General features: G+C 42.4%; 2 protein-coding genes across 4 annotated transcripts; one reads left to right on the plus strand and one right to left on the minus strand.

Moving 5' to 3' along the window:
• Window positions 1-1,349: 1,349 nt before the first annotated feature.
• spata2 (spermatogenesis associated 2) lies at window positions 1,350-9,740 on the minus strand. Of its 3 annotated transcripts, none has more exons than XM_069725064.1 (3): window positions 9,664-9,740; window positions 7,286-8,125; window positions 1,350-6,868 (listed from the first exon to the last, which is right to left on the minus strand). In XM_069725064.1, exons 2-3 carry the CDS (start codon window positions 7,634-7,636, stop codon window positions 5,513-5,515), a joined length of 1,707 nt encoding a protein of 568 aa, XP_069581165.1. In that variant the 5' UTR covers window positions 7,637-8,125; window positions 9,664-9,740; the 3' UTR covers window positions 1,350-5,512. The 3 variants fall into 3 exon arrangements, with proteins under 3 accessions (XP_069581165.1, XP_069581155.1, XP_069581174.1); XM_069725054.1 differs by lacking the exon at window positions 9,664-9,740 and adding an exon at window positions 9,132-9,657; XM_069725073.1 differs by lacking the exon at window positions 9,664-9,740 and adding an exon at window positions 9,021-9,078.
• Window positions 9,741-10,242: 502 nt separating this feature from the next.
• On the plus strand, window positions 10,243-16,316 carry rnf114 (ring finger protein 114). Its single transcript, XM_069725086.1, has 6 exons — window positions 10,243-10,492; window positions 11,076-11,226; window positions 11,478-11,584; window positions 13,410-13,524; window positions 14,154-14,261; window positions 14,361-16,316. The coding sequence occupies exons 1-6, from the start codon at window positions 10,356-10,358 to the stop codon at window positions 14,424-14,426; spliced, it is 684 nt and encodes a 227-aa protein (XP_069581187.1). The 5' UTR covers window positions 10,243-10,355; the 3' UTR covers window positions 14,427-16,316.
• The last annotated feature ends 1,856 nt before the right edge of the window (window positions 16,317-18,172 follow it).

Here is an 18,172-nt window from a genome sequence, read left to right on the forward strand (position 1 = left end):
AAAAAGGAATTTAATCTGATCTTGTGTAGTTACAAATGAGCAATCCTTTTCTCAATCCAGACACAGAATTAAAGGACATAAAAAAAAAACTACAATTCTTAAGTAGTTTGTTATTTTTCACATCAAGACAAGATGCAGATACAAAAATAATCATAATAGCACACGACTAGTCTGTTTCCTATCAACTACACAAGTGGCCATTTTTATTAGCGTAAAATGTGGTGTCTGCACAACATCATGTCGTCTCTTAATATCAGTAAAGGACAAGACAACAGGCATGACTCACTTGGCCGACAATAACTCGTGTCCTTTTATACAGAAATGCGTGACAGTGCAGAAATGCATGTGCAATTGTTTCTCTTAGAAGCCGACTCTTCCCGCTTTGTTTACAACTTAGAGGGTTCATTTTGACCTTCAATAGTTTTAATATACTGTCGTGCAACAGCCGGAGTCCAAACCAAAGTGGCAGGACACACAGAGGAAAGGACACACTTATCTGTTTACTCTGAGGGGGGCCTACCGGTCCTTTCTAGTTTCAGAAAACGGTGGCAAAAACAGTGAATATTAGACTGCTTCTGCTATGAGTCTACACTATACACTCCCGTCATTCAAAAAGCAGCTCATAATATATTATCAATTAATACCGATGTAATCCTAATGATGACCAAGCTAAAGAATTGAATCTAGGAACGTCTCACTTTAAGTTTCTAATAGGACTGGTAAATATATGTCGGCTAAGTCACTCTACTTATGAGTATTTATCACCATCTACTGGTCAGAAAAGGAAAACTCAACCCATGCAGAGAACTGTGCTGGCTGGAGGTTGGTTAGCTTGTGGTCATTAAACATTGACAAGAGGTGAATAGATTTACGACGTCAACAGTTACTGTTGGGAGGAAAAAAGGCTGTGAACTGAGTGGACAACATTCCTAAACTGTGACAGTGCCGGGAAACATTATCCGTCTGTAAACTTCTCTCCTATTTTCAAATGGCCACTTCCCTCAAGAAAAAAAAAAAAGGAACCAAAGGCAATTTAGGTAGATGACAGTTCAACAACAGACTATGAATTATGCGCAGGTGTTTGCATTTGACCATTCAATAATGCCACAAACTCAACTTTTTTTTTTTCAGAATTTTATTCTTGAAATTATTTTATAAAATCTCATTTACGTTTCTTCATTTCATTTCTCTTCATGTATATTCACCAATTAACAATTTTGGCTATTTTCCCTTTCCACCCCACGTGTGCCCACATATTGGTTGTAAAGGTCCATACCCCTTCACATACACATTGTGCGATGATCCTCAGTGCCAAGGTGGGTAAGGGGGGGGGGGTAGAGAGGTATGGAGGGTTATGGGGGAGGGGGAGGGGGGTACGTGGGTATGGGCCTTGTACAGAGCATGCCAAGAAAAAGGTCAGGGAAACAGGGAATGGTAAAGAGGTTGCCTAACTACACCACCACTGTTAATATCAGAAAGATAACCATGCGAAGAGGTAAAGGGAGAATTGACTTCCACAATGACTTGAGTGTGTTCGGTGTGGGTTAAACCAATCATGTAAAAATGGCTCGATGTATTCCATGACTTTTGTTTTCCCCATATCTGCTGATGAATTAGATATTCACCAATGACGCGTCAGCTTCTCGCTAAAACATTAAAACAGTGCCCACAAACTTAGCAGCAGCCCTGAAGACTGTTTAGCCCTTTGTAGTGACCTACACAAGTGATCAGTCCACTGTTTTCAAGTCAAATCCACTTCCCATCGTGTGTGAGTAGGTATCTATGTTGATGGTTTTCTTTCCAGGCTTCTTAAAAAGGCCAACATCCACAGACGCAAGGCTAAACTTTAGCAAAATCACAGATTTATGTTACATCAACTGTACATCCAGGTAAGCCACAGGATTTAGTTTTCTCTGCTCGAGTAAGATATTTGTTCTTCATTTGGCAATATGATCACTCTTGCAACATGGCTCAATACTTCTGAAAGTCGTCTTTGTTGCTGGTATGATTTGCGAAAAGAGTACGTGAAATATATCTATGATAAATATTCAAAGTATTTAGAAAGGCTTCGGTAGATGGAAACAACAAAATTGCACACCTCCCCTGAGGTCACTTGAAAGACATTTTTTTGATAGCCAAGTTAGCTGAAGTTGACCCACGAACATCTTTCCTAGAACTGTTAAACTACATCCAGTTGGTATCAAAACATCCCTTATTTGTGTTTTGATTGACATAATAAAGACACAAATTTTAGGTTTGAAAGGAAGGAATGAATAGAAGTGAGAAAGAGATCACACATCACTTTCTGAACCCAATGTGTGTTTAGGTAATATGTATAAGCAAAAAATAAATATATACCAAATTTAACTTCCAAGCCAAACATGGTTATTACAACAACAAAAAATAACCCTTATGTGGGTGTACAGTGTGTGAACTGATGCTTCATTCTGGTAATGTACACGGTAGGTATGTTCTGTCATAAAAACCCACCCATAATCTTGTGTGAACTTTTAGAGTACTGGATTTAGTTCATGTAGCCCAGTAAACACGTTAATGTTCAACCGACAGGCTGGTAAAACACCAAACAGGGTAAATGACAACATCAAAAACTTAAACACTCTTGGATAAGACAGCTGAATGTGCTTAAGGCATTTCGAGGTTATTTCTGACAGAACGTGAAGGCTTTGAGTAGCCTAAAGTAGTCTGTCAAAAAAAACCATGCTTTTCTGTTTAATGAAATGCGATTTAAAACTAGCCCTTGGTTACCCATTAACTGTAATATACATTACTTCTCTTTACATGGAGAGTAAAATTGTAATCACTTAAAGTAACAACTTTAAAGCCCTCTGCTTAAAAATGTAAGCAGATTATATTTAGCCACAATTATTGTCCCTTTGAAGTTAACTAATCGACGAGTTTAATGACATTTCCATGGCAAAGAGCAGCGAGTTGTTTGAGGAAACTCATGCTAACCACGTGCACCAAATCAGCCCCGAATCAAACACCTTAAACTGGATTTTTACATCGGCCTGAACTGCAGGCTGGATGTCAGATAGCATCTAACGTGCCTTTGACCCCCACCCCACCCCCCCTATACACACACGTAGGACTCAGACAGAGGGGGCTTTCAGTGTCTTAAAATGTGTCAATAACTATAACTAGCTGAGAAATTCACTTACAATTAAATTACGCCAAACTTGCAGTCGATGTGCTGTACGTGTAGGCGGACTTGATAGAAATCCCTGACATACAGTGGAATAGCCATTGAGATTGATAACTACTTCATTTTCAAAACTGCAAACGGCGCAGCATCGACTCTACTCATTTTTCAGCCCCGAGTCTGTGACAGTGTTGTACTGAACTGCGACATGTTGTAAGTGGTGTCTCTCTCAGAGACAACTTGCAGCACAATGTGATCCAATAAACTGTCATAAAACAGACTCAAAATGACCCAAACACTCCTTTCTGACCGTTTCCAAAAGATGTATCGGTTTAAAGATCCCCTCCTGACATGTTTTAAGATGCATATCAAATACTTTGTCTCGCATTTAACATTTTTCATCCAAAAAAAATGTAATCAACCTAAAAATTAAATCTACTCCTTCTCCCTCATTAGGAGATGACGATCTATGAAATGCAAATTCATGTCTTTCTAAAGTTTAACCGCTGGACACAAGAATTCTCGTTTCACTGTAAAGTATTTTCTCTGTTTTCGTGCAGAGGTTTCAAGTTTCCACATCATAGTTGTGCAAGTTTAATTGGACCAGGATTGGCCTCAGGACTATTTGTGATGTCACGAATCACGCTCGTAGGCCCACCCCTTAAATTCAGAGAAACTTTGCAGTTTCTGCAGATGATTGGGAAAACAGGCTTCTAGTTTTAAACTCTACATCTTTTGTTTCAAATTCTACATCATTCTGCACAATAACGCTCAAACAGTTAACTGTAGGAACAAGATGTTTGAGTGGAGGGGAACTTTAAGCTTTAAAGTATTTGTTGCGGGGCTATTGTACTGAATTGCACTAGTATTTACAGGTGTTCCGGGTTTAGTGTCCTTCACCTGCACAAACACAAACTGTAGCCAGCTGGGAGACAGAAAACCTTGTGAATTTTCAGTCAGATGACAAAGCCCGGGATTATCTCACAAAATAAATAACTCCTCCTCTAAAAGTGACTGAATCAGTTGAGTGTAAGAGAGGAAGGTTTCTATTCAGCTAAAACGCAAGTTGCAAATCAGAGAAGAATAATGTAATAAATACAGTAATGCAAGGTTTTTAAGGGCTAGTTTGAAACCGCAATGTCAAACTGGGCGTATAAGCGGAAGCCGTTTGAGGTAGACAGAAACCATGTTAAGAGCATATACTTTCATACTGCCTAAAGCCAATCGATAGGCTCGTGCGTTGTCAAAGAACCGTAATCACTCTATATGTGGCCCAGCGTGAGACTTCCTGTGACCCCACCCGAGACCGACGGAGAACCACCGATCTGGTGAGGGGCCACTACAACATCGTGAACCATGAAGGCATAAGGACTGGAATGAAAGGGGAATGGGGGGCTTGGAACTGACACAACTACCAAAAAAAGAAATCAACGGCACGTCTTCAATGTCTCAAGTCAACAGCAGCATTTAAACCTCGGTCATATAACCAGAAACAATTGAGGGTTAATTTACAAGGCATAATCTTTTAAATAGAATATATGGCATCTGACCATTGTCTCAATACGTCCCTTTGAGATTTCCCCCACCCCACACCCACATAAGTTTATATACCCAATGCCAAACCACATGCCCATTTAACAGTCTCACATTGTTCTAGAGAATAGAGATTAAAAATATATACTATTGACTTATTGACTTCCAGTGTATGTTTTCTCTTTTTCCCTACATTTTTTCAAGTTTAAAAAGAACCTCTTTATCACAATGCAAGCTCGGAGGTCTTTTCTACACACACACACGCACACACACACACACACACACACACACACACACACACACACACACACACACACACACACACACATATACACTGTGTATATATATTTATATATATATCAGAGGAATTTTTAGCTGAGAAGTTAGGCAAAGTATATATATGTTCATTTGGACAGAATTCATTCAAAATGAGAAGGAATTAAACTCTTTTCTCCAGGTTCCCGTTTGAGGAGAGCAAAATTTGAGGAATTTGGGAAGCGCTACAACATCACATGACTACTCAAGAGCAGGTAGCAAGGTAAAAGGAAGAAGAAATAGATAAAAGGCCTGAACTTGTACAAGGCAGAGAGATGGGCAGACGAGATGGCTCTCTGGTGGCATGTGCATTCCATGGCCCTACTGACAGCAAGAGAAAATGTACAAAGTTCAAGAGAGGGTTGGCGAAAAGACCATCAGATAAAGGGGATACTGAATGAGTTGTTTAAGCCGGAAGAAAGCTAAAGCAATGTTGCAAGACTACATTGCAGGTTAAGGGAGGGGACTAGAAGGGAGGAACAAATGAAATCCTGTCTGCCTGATTCATCGGTACACCAGGTGAGATATGGTGCCAGATTTAAAGTTGAGCTGATGGTTGGGCACAAAGCTGTGCTGAGGATTCTTTCGCGTGCACACATCCTTTGCATACAAGCCCATGCATGAGTCACATGACACCTTAGAGCAGTTCACACAGGTGTGTGATGCACCTGGCTTGTTGCAAAATCCGCATCGCGATCCTCCCATGCTTATTCGCTCACTGCTGCCGCCCTTTGGTGTTGTCAAGGCAACAGACTTGCTTGGAAACAGCTTAGTGGACATGAGGGGTTTCTCCATCATCTGGGGGTGAGGGTGGGGATGAGAATGCGAGTGAGTCAGCGTGAGCGGGTGCGGATGGAGATGGGAGTGGGAATGAGTATTAGAGTAGACGGAGAGCTTTTCTTTGACAGGAATATATCCATCAAGGGGTCGTGGAGATTTGGGGTGGTAGTCCTGGAGGCCACAGCAAGGGGAGGGGTCCACGTCATGGCAGGCCGAACAAAGGATCATGTCACACCTCTGGCAGGAGGTCATTGTGGTGCAGCCGAGCCCACAACCCTGACACTTCACACTACCGTGAGCTTTGAGCAGCCACCCATCCCTGGCATCCCTAGGCTCTCTGGATGGAGGTCGAGATGGGGTTTGCCTTCCTCCTGTCCCAGAACCCCCCCTCTCTGTGTACAAGTCAATCTCATCCAAGGACGATAGATGGTAGGATGTGTAGGGATCAGCTGGGGGAGGTGACTGAATTGGGAAGAAATCTGCAACAGGGCTGTAGGAAGGTGGAGCTGCCACAGAGAAAAGAGATGCTGAAGTGCTGGGCCTGATGATCTCATCCTTCATATCCTCCTCTGCATCCACAAACAGAGGCTCCTTCCTTAGACTCAATGAGGCCTTCAAAACAGGCTTGCTGAGCGCTGGGTGCCAGTGGCCCGCCCCATCTGTAACATCCACAGACTTAGATGGCCGGCTACCTCGCCTCAGGTGGTGGCCATGAGGCCTCTCTATATCAAACGGTCGCACAGACAGACGAGCTATATCTGCCCCGAGGCTGTCGCGTCTGCGGAGCGCCTCAGCACAGCCAGCTGCATCATCTCTGCAACCTCTGCGGAGTTCCAGGGCCTCCAGCTCTGAGGCGGAGCCACGGGCCAGAGCCACTACCTCTCCCAGAAGACGACACTCCGCCTGGGCCAGGAAGAGCTCAAACGCCAACTGGCGGAGATGATTTACGCCTCCGGTGTGCTCCTGCAAATGGAACTGCGAATCATGGTCACAGGCATAGCCAATGATGCGCAGTAGAGATCGGAGTTCAGCATCCGAAATGGCAGACTGCAGATTGTAGACGTATGGGCCAGTAAAGGTCTGAAAGAGAAACAAATAATCAGCATTAGTCTGTAATTTAATCTGGTTGACATGACAAAGCTCAAATTTGAAACAAAAATGATTCCACGTAATTATTCCTCTGATATCACAGTGATTTATTGTAGAACACAATAAAAAATCAATAGCAGCACAAGCTACGACCTACAAAATGACCATAAAGTTGAAGGACCACCTCTCTTAGGGATCTTCATTCTTAATTAATATGAACTATACAAGATAACTAGTTTGAAACTGAAAAAAAAAAAAAAAACATTTTGTTTACCAAAACTCACTGAGAAAGTGACACTAGAAGCTGATCATTAGGTTTTTTTTGTAACCAGTGTCTCAATAACCACATTTCTGCCGTCAGTTTTAAGTCACAATAACAAGATAAAGCTGTGAATAAACAAAACTCACCTTTATACATCTAAACTCCTTCTTCCAGGGGAAGAGTAAGAGGTTGGTGCAGATGGTTTCCAGGGTTTGGAAAGCTCTCTCCAGGCTCCTGAGGTTTACCCCTCTCTGGCAACGGAGAGAGTTCTCCACCACCTCGTAGAAACGCACCATGCGGAATCGTTGTCCTGGATCTGGCTGGTAGGCTCCTAGCAGAGCAGTGGCTGTGGAGAGTAGGGCCTCACTGTCCTTGTGTCTGCTTTTGTCCCCTTCTGGTGCAGTTCTGATCCCTATGTAGTCATCTTCCTCCTCAAGACGCCTCTCCAGGGCCGTCACGTACCTCCGAAACAGATCCTCTTTTAACTTGGCATCCATTTTGGGCAGCAGACTATCAGTCAGCTGTTACACTTTTCTGAGAGAGCCTCACCCCTTTTAGCACACCCTGCGCCAGGATGATACATTTACGCACTATTTTCGGTCACCATCATTCACTGTAAACACTGGCACACGCTCAACGTTAATGTCTTGCAGAGGTGGAACAGCAGTGAAACTTGGGATCCACTCAGCAGAGCATCCTTTAACCAACCGATGCGGTTGTCTGGTGCTTTCAGTTGGCGTAGCTGGGCTGCAGCCTGTAGGGACGCCTTCGCACGGGCATCGCTGGTATCGGTTCAAAGCCTAACTTGTTTCCAGACAAACAGGCCTATGTCACGCAAGATGAAGTCAGGAAGAGCTTTTCCTTCACGCTCTGTTAATACACAGTTGTATCTATTCCATTCCTTGGTTGAAGCATGCGTAGAGTTCAAGGTCACTCATCCAGAAGACACACTAGTGATCGTTTGAGTCTTCTCAGCCATCTCCGAGCTGTGAGGACACAGGAGAGCATTAGAAGAAGAAAAAAACAATTCTCTCAGGTCACACACACACACACACAAATAAAGAAGGAAACTTATACGTTCATATTTAGCTATTCAGTGTTTGTTTGGTCCATAAGGAAACGCATTTCATCACTGGGAGCATTTTGAAAATCTGATGCTTCAGTTAAGAGGGAAGGTGTACAAGCATATCTACACTGAGTATCTCTGAGTGGGATGATGCGAGGCTGCATTGTGTGGGTTATTCATGTCAATCATACAGCTAAAGGATTGTACTGGTAGACTATTGTCATGGCGTACACAACTAAAAAAAATGGACTATGGGAATTTTAGCGTAGATAACCACGACTGAGGCTCACTATTGTTGGATGCGTCCTTTTAGTCAAAAACATTTTTTTGCAGGTTTTGTGCGATATCATTTTACATCCCCGCTGTAAAAAAGCATCCTCATTGCACGAATAGGCTTTTGAAGAGGGGGGTGCTTTTCACGGCAAGACAGTCTGCCAGATTACGCACCCCCTGGTATATTATACTAGGAAAATGTCTCATTCGTGAATCTTACCCTAAGAGGTTCTGTAGTATAACAAGAGCATCTATCCTAACTAAACCCTAAAAGGTATTTAAGGATTGAATGAATAACAAACATTTTATGAGGGGAGGGGATGGGGGGGGGGGGTAGTAGTAGTATTTTGGGGTCAAGCCACCTCCTGCTATCTTCAACTTTGAACAAGAAAAGCACCTTTCCTCATCCCAGCATCAAAACCTTTATATTAAATATGTATATATATATATATATATATATAAAAACAGGTATTTATTTTCTGTTTGACGACAGAGGTGAATAATACACAGAGCCCGTAGTGAGCGGTATCAGCTCTACTTACATGTGAAGTAGTGTTCACCTCGCTTTAATTAGCTCCAACTCAGAAAGATTAAAAAAAAAAAAAAAAAACAGGCACATAAACGCTCCTAAAGTCTCCTTACGGTGGATCGACCCGCGGCAGAGAAAGGACTTTGCTCGTTGTTTCCTGTGCGAGCTGGCCGGCCGGCGATCCTCGTTTCCTCCCGAACAGCATTAGCGACCTGCCGCTTAGCGAGTTAGCAGGCAACAACCCCCCCTTTCTTTTTTAGCCTGCAACATATCCGTGTCTTACTATTGCGCATCAACTCCCAGCAGAACCAGTACGTCGCGACTAATGTTGACAAAGACTCCTCCGGCAGCTCATACGCATTGATTCTTCATGACTCTTGAACCCGACGCTGTCCCGGGTCCGGTCCGGTCCGGTCCGGGCCCCCGCGAAGCCGAGCAGTGAACGCCCATTTCAGCGCAGCTGGCTAGCTAAAAGAATGGCTTTTAATTAGCAGGGCGTTTCATCGTTACGCGCAAAACGCCGGATTCAATCATCTGCGTTAAATACAGTCGTTACGTCACGGCCCTCGTATGACCGGATGCTATTCCGCCCCCGGCCGAGAGAGACCACGCCGTTTTTCTGAACAGAAAACACACCACCAAAGCGAAGATCTTACCTTTCACCGTCTGCTAGCCACGGCCAGCTACGCCTCCTCAGCTGTTGGAAATTCCCATCGTCCCAGCGCGCATGCGCGCAGTCCTGACAGTTCGTCGGCATTAGGGGCCCACGTGCTGAGGAAGAAGGGACGGAGGCAGCCCCAAGTCGCCCCGGCAGCCTTCAGGATGTGATGTTACATTAATGTAGTGTTTTGTTTTGTTTTGTTTTTTTCTTGAAAGAGGAATACCAGCGCATGTATGCAGTTAATCTCCAGTAACAATTAAACATATTGTCATACATTCAACAACGATAACGTCCAGCAAATAACCGGTTTCAGAAACTATTTTTGCAATTTAGTAAACATTGCCATTTTTATAAACAAAATGCGTTCTCCATTGAATGGAAAAAAAAAATAAGCAGAATTGTTATTATTTTTTTTTATTTTTTTTTTTTTAAATCACGAGTTGCTCCTCTATATGATTTCTCCGCTTTAAACACCGCCCGCGTTAGTAAACAAAGTTGAACGTGTTGAACGCAGTTCACGCGCAGTGAGTGACGTTCCGTACGTGTTGTCGTTTGTTGTGACTCCGCCCTCGTGCTTAAAAAAAAAAAAAAGAAAAAAAGAAAAAGAACCAGAACCCGGTGACGTCGTTAAGGGAACGGTTGGTGCTGGTGGGGGACTGACTCAGTGGAGAGGAAAAAAAAAAAGAAATGGCGATGCTCGGAGGTTTCAGCGCCGCACAGCACAAGAAAAACGTCTCTGACGGGAGCAGCGACGTGTCCGAATTCGTCTGTCCGGTTTGCCTTGAGATTTTCGAGAGTCCCGTAACGACACAATGCGGCCATACGTGAGTATTTTTGTCTTGATTTTTTTTTTTTTTTTTTTTTGTCGATCTCCCTCCCCCTAACCCACGTCCACCACGAACGATGCAGCGGTACGAGGTAAACACAAAAGAAGGGAAAGGCTTGATTGTGAACACGTCGCGGCACCAGAGTCGCAAAACTTCGAGTGTGCGTTTGTCTGCTTGTGCTGCGACCCTGCAATTTTATTCTGCACGTATGATTATCTGGCACACAAAAAAAACAATTCCAGCTGGCTAAATCAGTTTCAGTTTTGTTTACATCAAAGAAGAGGCCTCACTTGGGAGTTGTAGTTTGGATCCCCATTGCCTCCACGCGTAAAACTACTTTAAAGGACTACAAGTCCCTGCGTCTTCTTGAGAGGGGGGCGAGGGGGGTACTTTCCATCCGATTTACAGGAAGCATCACTCAGGAGCAAAATAGGAATGTTCCAGCACACGACAACATCTGTTTTCTTATCTCCGACAATGTATTTTATGGTAACCGGGCGCCTAATTAAAACTGACAGTTTCAGGGGCTTGTTCCTCTTTTCTTGACTGCTGTCACATCCCTTCACCCATCTCTTGCCAGGTTCTGCCAGAGTTGTTTGCAGGAATGTTTGCGTCCACAGAAGCCTGTATGTGCTGTATGTCGGGCCACTCTGGGCCACTGGACTAAAGCTGTTGATCTAGAGGCACTCATCCAATCATCAGTGGCAGCTTGCAAGGGATGTAGAGTTCAGGTAGGTTTGTTGTTTTTTGGGTTTTTTTATCAAGTTGCATCAGATAAACTAACTTGGAAACATGCAAGCGCTAAGACGCATCAACTCATTGCGCAGGGCAAACATGGAGGCTGACGATGAAATAATTACACATGCACGATCTGTGGTCTTTTATATTCAGACGGTAGCGGGGGTTCGAATTGCGAAGACAAGACCACCGTCGTCAGTTTTGGTCACGCATTAGTAGTGACTGATCTGTGCTGTCTTTCAAGGTTGGCCTTTCTCAGATGAGAAGCCACACAGCTGCCTGTTCAAAATACCAGGAGTATATTGAAGAAGGAGTGAGAACTACTGCCCAGAGCCAGCCTGCCATCATCAGGTGAGAGACAATAAGACACAGCAGGACACGCATTCGTTACTCCGCAGGTTCGAACGCAGAGGCCAATCAAATACATGCGCGCTTGCATTTCTGGTCAAACTCTTTGGGAACATAAATGCCATATTTTGGACTGTTAGTTTCGCTTTCATTGTGACAACTTTCAAGACTTGTAAAATCCTGTCTTATCGTATTTTATAAACCGCTGGCAATGTTTTGGTGTCAGGTGGGCCTTCACACTCACGGACCTTTTGGTTTTCCTTTGGTTTGTGGAGGGCTTAGGTGCTGTAGTAGTAGTAGTGGTGGTGGTAGGCAGTTACTTGACTAAAAATTATGCATTTTCACATGATTTTGCGACTATTAAAAATGACAATATTTAATTATAAAACCCAATGTGTGCCATAAAAAAACACAAAACATTAGTCAAATGAGTCTCTCTCTCGACCACATACTCGCTACATACAATCTATGTATCCTCATGTTTGGTTTTTGTTTTTTCGGATTATTTGGCTATGGCACTGTGAAAAGCCATTTGGGCGCTCCGCTTAAGTTTCATAATTGTAAAACCCCAGGATCTATTAATGTATTCCTTCCTGGATCGTATTTCAAATATCACTGATCTCAACAACTATCCGTCCCCACCAACACAGCTGCTAGCATTTTTTTTTTTTAAAGATACAGGGCTGTTTTCAATCGTGATGCTTCACACTATCAAAAATGAACCATTACATTGTTGTTGTTGTTGTTGGTTTTTTTTACAAAAAGTAGAGGTGAATTTTTGTGGCCACTATGTAGCACATACTGAATGTAGTGCATACATTTTACACCTACAATTAGAGATACGTTTACACGAGGGAGGTATTGTGTGGTGCACTAACGGTAGCAAATAGAGATTGAAATCTGATGCAGCTGAGGACTTTGCTGTTCTTTCAGTTCTACTGTATTAACAGGATAAAGGGGGGGAGGGGATTGTATTACAAAGTATGAACAAGTACCTTAAAGGAAGATTCTGGTAATGTATTATTTATTTATATGTCGGTATTACGTAAAACATGTACAAGGCCACGGACACTGTGTCTGGTGTGGCCAGGGAAATGTAAGCTTTAAACTGTTTCGTTTTTTTTTTTTTTTTTCAAACATTAGCATGTTGACTCATCGTATCCCCCGATCAACCTGTAGTAACACTTAGCTTCAATTACACCATAACATAATGTTGTGGAGTTGTGATATGATGGGTGTGTTCAGTGAAGTGCGTGCATTTCCTCTGCTGATAACATGACTTACATTTGCCACTGTGTTTCGACTTCATTTATAAAAGAGAGATATTTCCAGTGGAGTACACACAGGTGCACTCCGACCGTGTGGTGGTGGTGGTGGTGGTAGAGTGGTGAATTGTTGACCGTTACAACTACCTGCGGGGAAACCAGCCGGAACAACAACAATGACTCTAATGTTGTAAGATGTGAAATTGCTTCTTAAATTTAGATGATAAATTTGTCTGCTATTTGTAATGGGGGGGAGGATATGACTACTAATCAGGAAGTGGCCTTTTGTCGTAGATTTTCATCCCAGTTAGATTAATTCAGAAAATATCACTTTACTGGAAATGCAGCCATTAAACCCATTAAAAGACGATTATTGTTTCACTCTTGTAGCTTCAATCTCTGCACTTATATCATCAAAATATTAAACTGATATCAAACAAGTTGGTTTCTTTCCCATCCAAAGTACAATATTCGTGTAGCTGAGAAACAAACCTTTTTGGAGAAAAACGTGTATAAATAATAAATCACTCGTGTGACGTGTTATTTCTGTTTCCTTCCCACAGTCCAGTGCCAAATCGCTACACCTTCACCTGCCCCTACTGCAACTGCCAGAACCTCGATCAGGACGGCCTGGTCGAACATTGCACTACCCAACATGCTCGAGATGCACGCCAAGTGGTAACAAATCCTCACTCTCATTCCTCTTAAGCCCCGTTCAGAACAAAAAATTCTAAATGAGACAAAACTGTTTGAGCGTTGCAAAGAAAGGTCGCAGCAGTGTGAACTGTCTCTACTCAGTGGGCAGTTTTAGAACGTTAAGGCATGATAGTTTGCGGGGGGGGGGGGGTTCCATGTTTGTAAGACGAGACACCACCTTGTCTAAATGACGTAAATGCTCCAGAAAAAGATGAGAGAAACGGACCGAACTGGGAAAATCTCTCTCTCGTTTTGTTTTTTTCTTCTTCTGTTTTTGTCGTTTCATTGCTACAAACACTGCAACTGTTAAAAGTAACTCACTATCACTATCCTTATTCATGTTTTAAGACACTACAAATTATATACAGCTACGAGAAATCCTGAAAACCCAGCAGTTACAATGGAAGTACAGAAAGTTGTTGCTGTGGACATGCTACATCGTCTCGTTGCTTTGGTGTAATCTGGCAGGTTTCAGAAGGTTAGAGACTGGCGATTTGCGAGTTTTAAATCATCTTGTCGTGAATCTTGTGACTGAACTACGGTTTAGGTTCTGCACACTTTTTCATTTAACGAAATGTTCGTGAATGTTTTATTCCTGTCACTTTTTCTAGGTGTGTCCTATCTGTGCCTCAATGCCTTGGGGGGACCCTAACTACAGGAGTGCTGACTTTTTCCAGCACCTGAAGATCAGACACACTTTCTCTTATGATACATTTGTTGTAAGTCAAGCTCTATTTGTTATCGTTAGTATCTTTTTATGTGAATAAATGATCAGTTCCACTTATTTTGTCTTTCTTGTCCCACTTGTGTCTCTGCAGGATTACTCCACAGATGAGCACACAATGATTCAGGAGGCTTTACAGCGCTCCCTTTTGGACAACTGAAGTGTGAGGAACAGTCCACCAGGAGGATATTTCATTGAAGTGAAGGGGAGATGGTGTTGAAAAGACAGAACAGCACTGTGTATCATCATTCATCTAGCATGAGGATGGTGGTACCGCATTACTATGGGTAATTATTTTCATAGGGAGCTGGTATTGTAACTATGAATCTATAGGTTTATTATTCAGAAAATAAATCATGCAATATGGTTAAAAAAAACAAAACATATTGTACTCTTTTATTTAGGAGTGATACTGTGTTTCTGGTGTGATTATCTTCCCCCCCAGCTGAGTCTGTAGACTTGATAGTTTGTTGAGTATCTACTAAACTATGTTTGTTAAGCTGTTCGTTCATTAATGACATGGTGTCATTTAGCCAAAAACTTCCAAAGTTGTGATTTAAAATTCCCTGTTGTCAATACTTGATGTAATAAGAGGGTGTGACCACTAGGTGGCTAACTATTGCCAGCAAACGACAAACTTCACACAGTGAGGTCTTCACGTAATGGTAATGCTAATATATGATATTTTACTCAAGAGTGACTCTGCATGAGAAGGTTGGTTTTTTTTTTGGTTTCGAGTAAGATGTTTCAGCAGATGGAAGCTCTGTCCTTTTTTTAATGCGGTTTCTGGGCAAATTGTGTGTGTGTGTGTGTGTGTGTGTGTGTGTGTGTGTGTGTGTGTGTGTGTGTGTGTGTGTGTGTGTGTGTGTGTGTGTGTGTGTTCATTCTGTTTTCGGAGATCTACTGGAAAGAATAAATAATATGAGGGTCAAACAAAGCCAGAGATGGCCGTTTGCTTTATTGTAACGTTTCTCCCTTATGTCTTTGTGCCTGCTGGTAGATCTTGTTTCTGACTTCCAAAATTCATAGGGCTAATAGTTCATCCAGTGAATAAAAAGATGCAAGTAGGCAAACATCAGCGTGTTAGAAATCGGTCCGTTTGGTTTTCATTTGGTGAGAATTTATTTTCATTTGTGTTGCCACAGGAGGGCAGTAGAGTTCTACCTTTCTCTGACCTTTCATGCCAGCAGCTGGCCCTCAACAGCTTTCCTGAGTCATAATTCAACACAGATTCCCTTCTAATAAATGGGCTTTACTTCGTGCGTTATTCTCCAGATTAGTATTTGACTTTTGGTTTTGTTCAACTACAAAAAAATGTAGAAAACTTAGGGGTTTTAGTAGATCTGTTTATCGTAATTGAAACACAACAACCACAACTTCACTTTCAGGCAGATGATGAAGTGACATGAATTAAAAATCAAAATGTAACTTACTGTAGTGGGTTCCTCATGCCTGATGCGTTGGATGGTCTTTACTAAAACACTCCAGCTTGTTTGGGATTTTATATTTCTTCTTCACTTCAACAGTTCTGAAAAAAAACACAATCATAGTTATTATTTATATGCTTCCAAAACCTGACGGCACATGGAAATTCTATTTTTGATTTCTTTTTTTTTTTTTTTTTTTTTTTTTTAACAGGATTGTTTTGTTTTAATTTTTAAGTGTGAATTGTGTCTGTTATTTTACATCAATGATGTTTTCCAACAACTTGTAATTGTTTCAGATCAACCACATACAGTAGTAGAAATCTTCACACATCTGCATTGCATTTGTCTTCTACCAACAGGTAAATAAAACTTCTTACATGCAGATGAAGTAGCTCTAAAGCAGAACCTTAATGCCTTTTCACCTCGTCTTTGGTTCCACTTAGATGTTCGTTTTTCTCTCCGGTAAAATGTGTAATAATTTTGTATATGTTTCTAATGTATAATGACCTTTTTTTTTTTTTTTTTTTTTTTTTCTTTCTCAATATATCTCTCATTCTCTTTTGTCAGCCCTACTGTCAGGGGGTGCTAAATCCTGATAAATTAAAGCTCTTTAATTATTTAAACCCTGGCCCCAGAAATCAGGCGCAGTGATTTATACCTGTGTGTATGAGACGTGTGGGGGAAGAAACAACACGCGCTGCTGATGGATGACCACAGTGTGTGTGTGTGTGTGCGCGCGTGTGTGTGTGTGTGTGTGCGTACAAGAGAGCAGTTAAAAGGAAACGTGCAGGGTGAATTGAAAACTGGATTTGCCAAGTTGTCACAATCAGGCAAGTGTTGAAAGGTGCGAGTTAGTGAAAAGCACTAATTGTGGAATATATTGAATGAGGCAAGCTTCCTACAAATCTCGTTGCATGTATTAGAAATCAGGGCAGCGTCATGTCATACCAACAATGATCTTGCACGGTGTTGTACGTGCCTCTGCACTAACATTATGATGAAACTCAGGCCCTTCGGTGTACATTGTCCACAGGGAGAGAAATCCCTCTCATCTCTATTCTTTCCTTTTGTGCCTCTTATATCTGTAATTACTGTAGCTAAATGATATTACGGTTTTACACCTAGCTCTGCAGAGAATCTCGCCCACCAAACTTCTTGATGTTGTCCCCCCTTTCTTATCTTTTCTTCTCTTTACCCTCCCCAATCAGGTTTTTGCTCCTGGCAGATAGAGGACTGATGTTAGCTGTGAGAGAACTAACGAGATACTCGAGTGCTTCTGGGCAGGAAGGAAGTCGAGCCGAAAAACATGGCATAGAGAAGTCTTTCTTGTCTGTTTGGTGGCGCAGCTTAAAAGGGAGAGGGGGGCCAAGGTGGGGAATAAGAATAGGAAGAAAGAGAGGGGGGAAAAGGGAAGAGAAGTGAACACATTGTATAAAAATTTCATAAAGTTCAGCGCGTGGTTTCTTTGATGCGAGCGGTAGATAGTGTGTGCAGTCTGCAGGCTCTGTAGAGGCAGCAATTAATGCTACATGCGCCCAGAGGCGCACTGCGAGAGGCTGTGGGGACGGTGGCTTGTTTAAAAAAGTGTGTCGTGCCATCACTCTACCCCAGACACCTCTCCACCGGTCTTTTGCTTTATTACAATGTATTGTAAACCTCCTCTTCCACCTTCTGTAAGTGATGAAGGCACTGTGGTTGAAACTCAGCTGAACTTTGTAGGTTCACGTTTCATGGTAGCGTGTAAACCGATTGTCCTCGAGACATTAGAACAGTCACAAGTGAGCACAGCACACGTCCAACACTTTTGTAATATTGTTAAGATGACACTTTTTTTGAGTCACTCTGAATCAAAGCCAAGCAGAGCACTCTCAGAAAAAGGAAGATTAGGTCCAAAAAGATTTTCTTCTCCCTGGTTTAGGCCATTTACACCGGTCCGACTGTGTATTTTTGCCCAAATGTTTGATCAGAGAGAAAGTGGAGGAATCAGGAAGACTAACTGATCACCCGATGCTTTCTGTGAGGGATCTAAAATAAATAAAAAAGTGTATCTGTGATCTTAAAAATAGTTTTATAATAAGTGTAATACACTCCTGGGTGACAAGAGACGGGAACTCCTGAAATGCCTGGAAAGTTCTCTATCGGTCTAGTTTTGCTGAGGCAGGTATCTATGATGAGGTGTGGGGCGTGCGAGGAAGAGCACTGGGAGTTTGTTCACCGAAAAATTCCTCAAAGTCAGGAGAAACAGGAAGAGCGGGAATCCTGCCACCCGGGCGTGTGCAGCTCGGCGGGTCGGCCCTCTCAAATGTTTGAACACAAAGTGCCAGTGGGCTTCCCCGACATCAATACTGGTTCTACACCAACTCATCTTCCGCTTTTAAACTCTTTAACAACCGACCCCCTACCCCAGCCAGACACACACACACACACACACACACGCATACACACTTCTTGTGTTGCTAGCCTAAGAGCATTCAGTCTT

Source organism: Brachyistius frenatus, unplaced genomic scaffold (assembly GCF_029030835.1).
Source record: "Brachyistius frenatus isolate BFR_SWC_R1_liver_20210118 unplaced genomic scaffold, ASM2903083v1 Contig_6, whole genome shotgun sequence".
NCBI lineage: Eukaryota > Metazoa > Chordata > Actinopteri > Embiotocidae > Brachyistius > Brachyistius frenatus.

What these genes read in the sequence shown, in the direction of transcription:
- spata2 (XM_069725064.1), bottom strand. Translation starts at nt 7,636, where the DNA reads ATGGATGCCAAGTTAAAAGAGGATCTGTTTCGGAGGTACGTGACGGCC. An exon ending in AGGAGTTTAGATGTATAAAG is followed by an intron (nt 6,869 to 7,285) that starts GTGAGTTTTGTT and finishes TTTCTCTTTCAG; the next exon opens with ACCTTTACTGGCCCATACGT.
- rnf114 (XM_069725086.1), top strand. Translation starts at nt 10,356, where the DNA reads ATGGCGATGCTCGGAGGTTTCAGCGCCGCACAGCACAAGAAAAACGTC. An exon ending in CTCGAGATGCACGCCAAGTG is followed by an intron (nt 13,525 to 14,153) that starts GTAACAAATCCT and finishes CACTTTTTCTAG; the next exon opens with GTGTGTCCTATCTGTGCCTC. An exon ending in TCTCTTATGATACATTTGTT is followed by an intron (nt 14,262 to 14,360) that starts GTAAGTCAAGCT and finishes GTGTCTCTGCAG; the next exon opens with GATTACTCCACAGATGAGCA.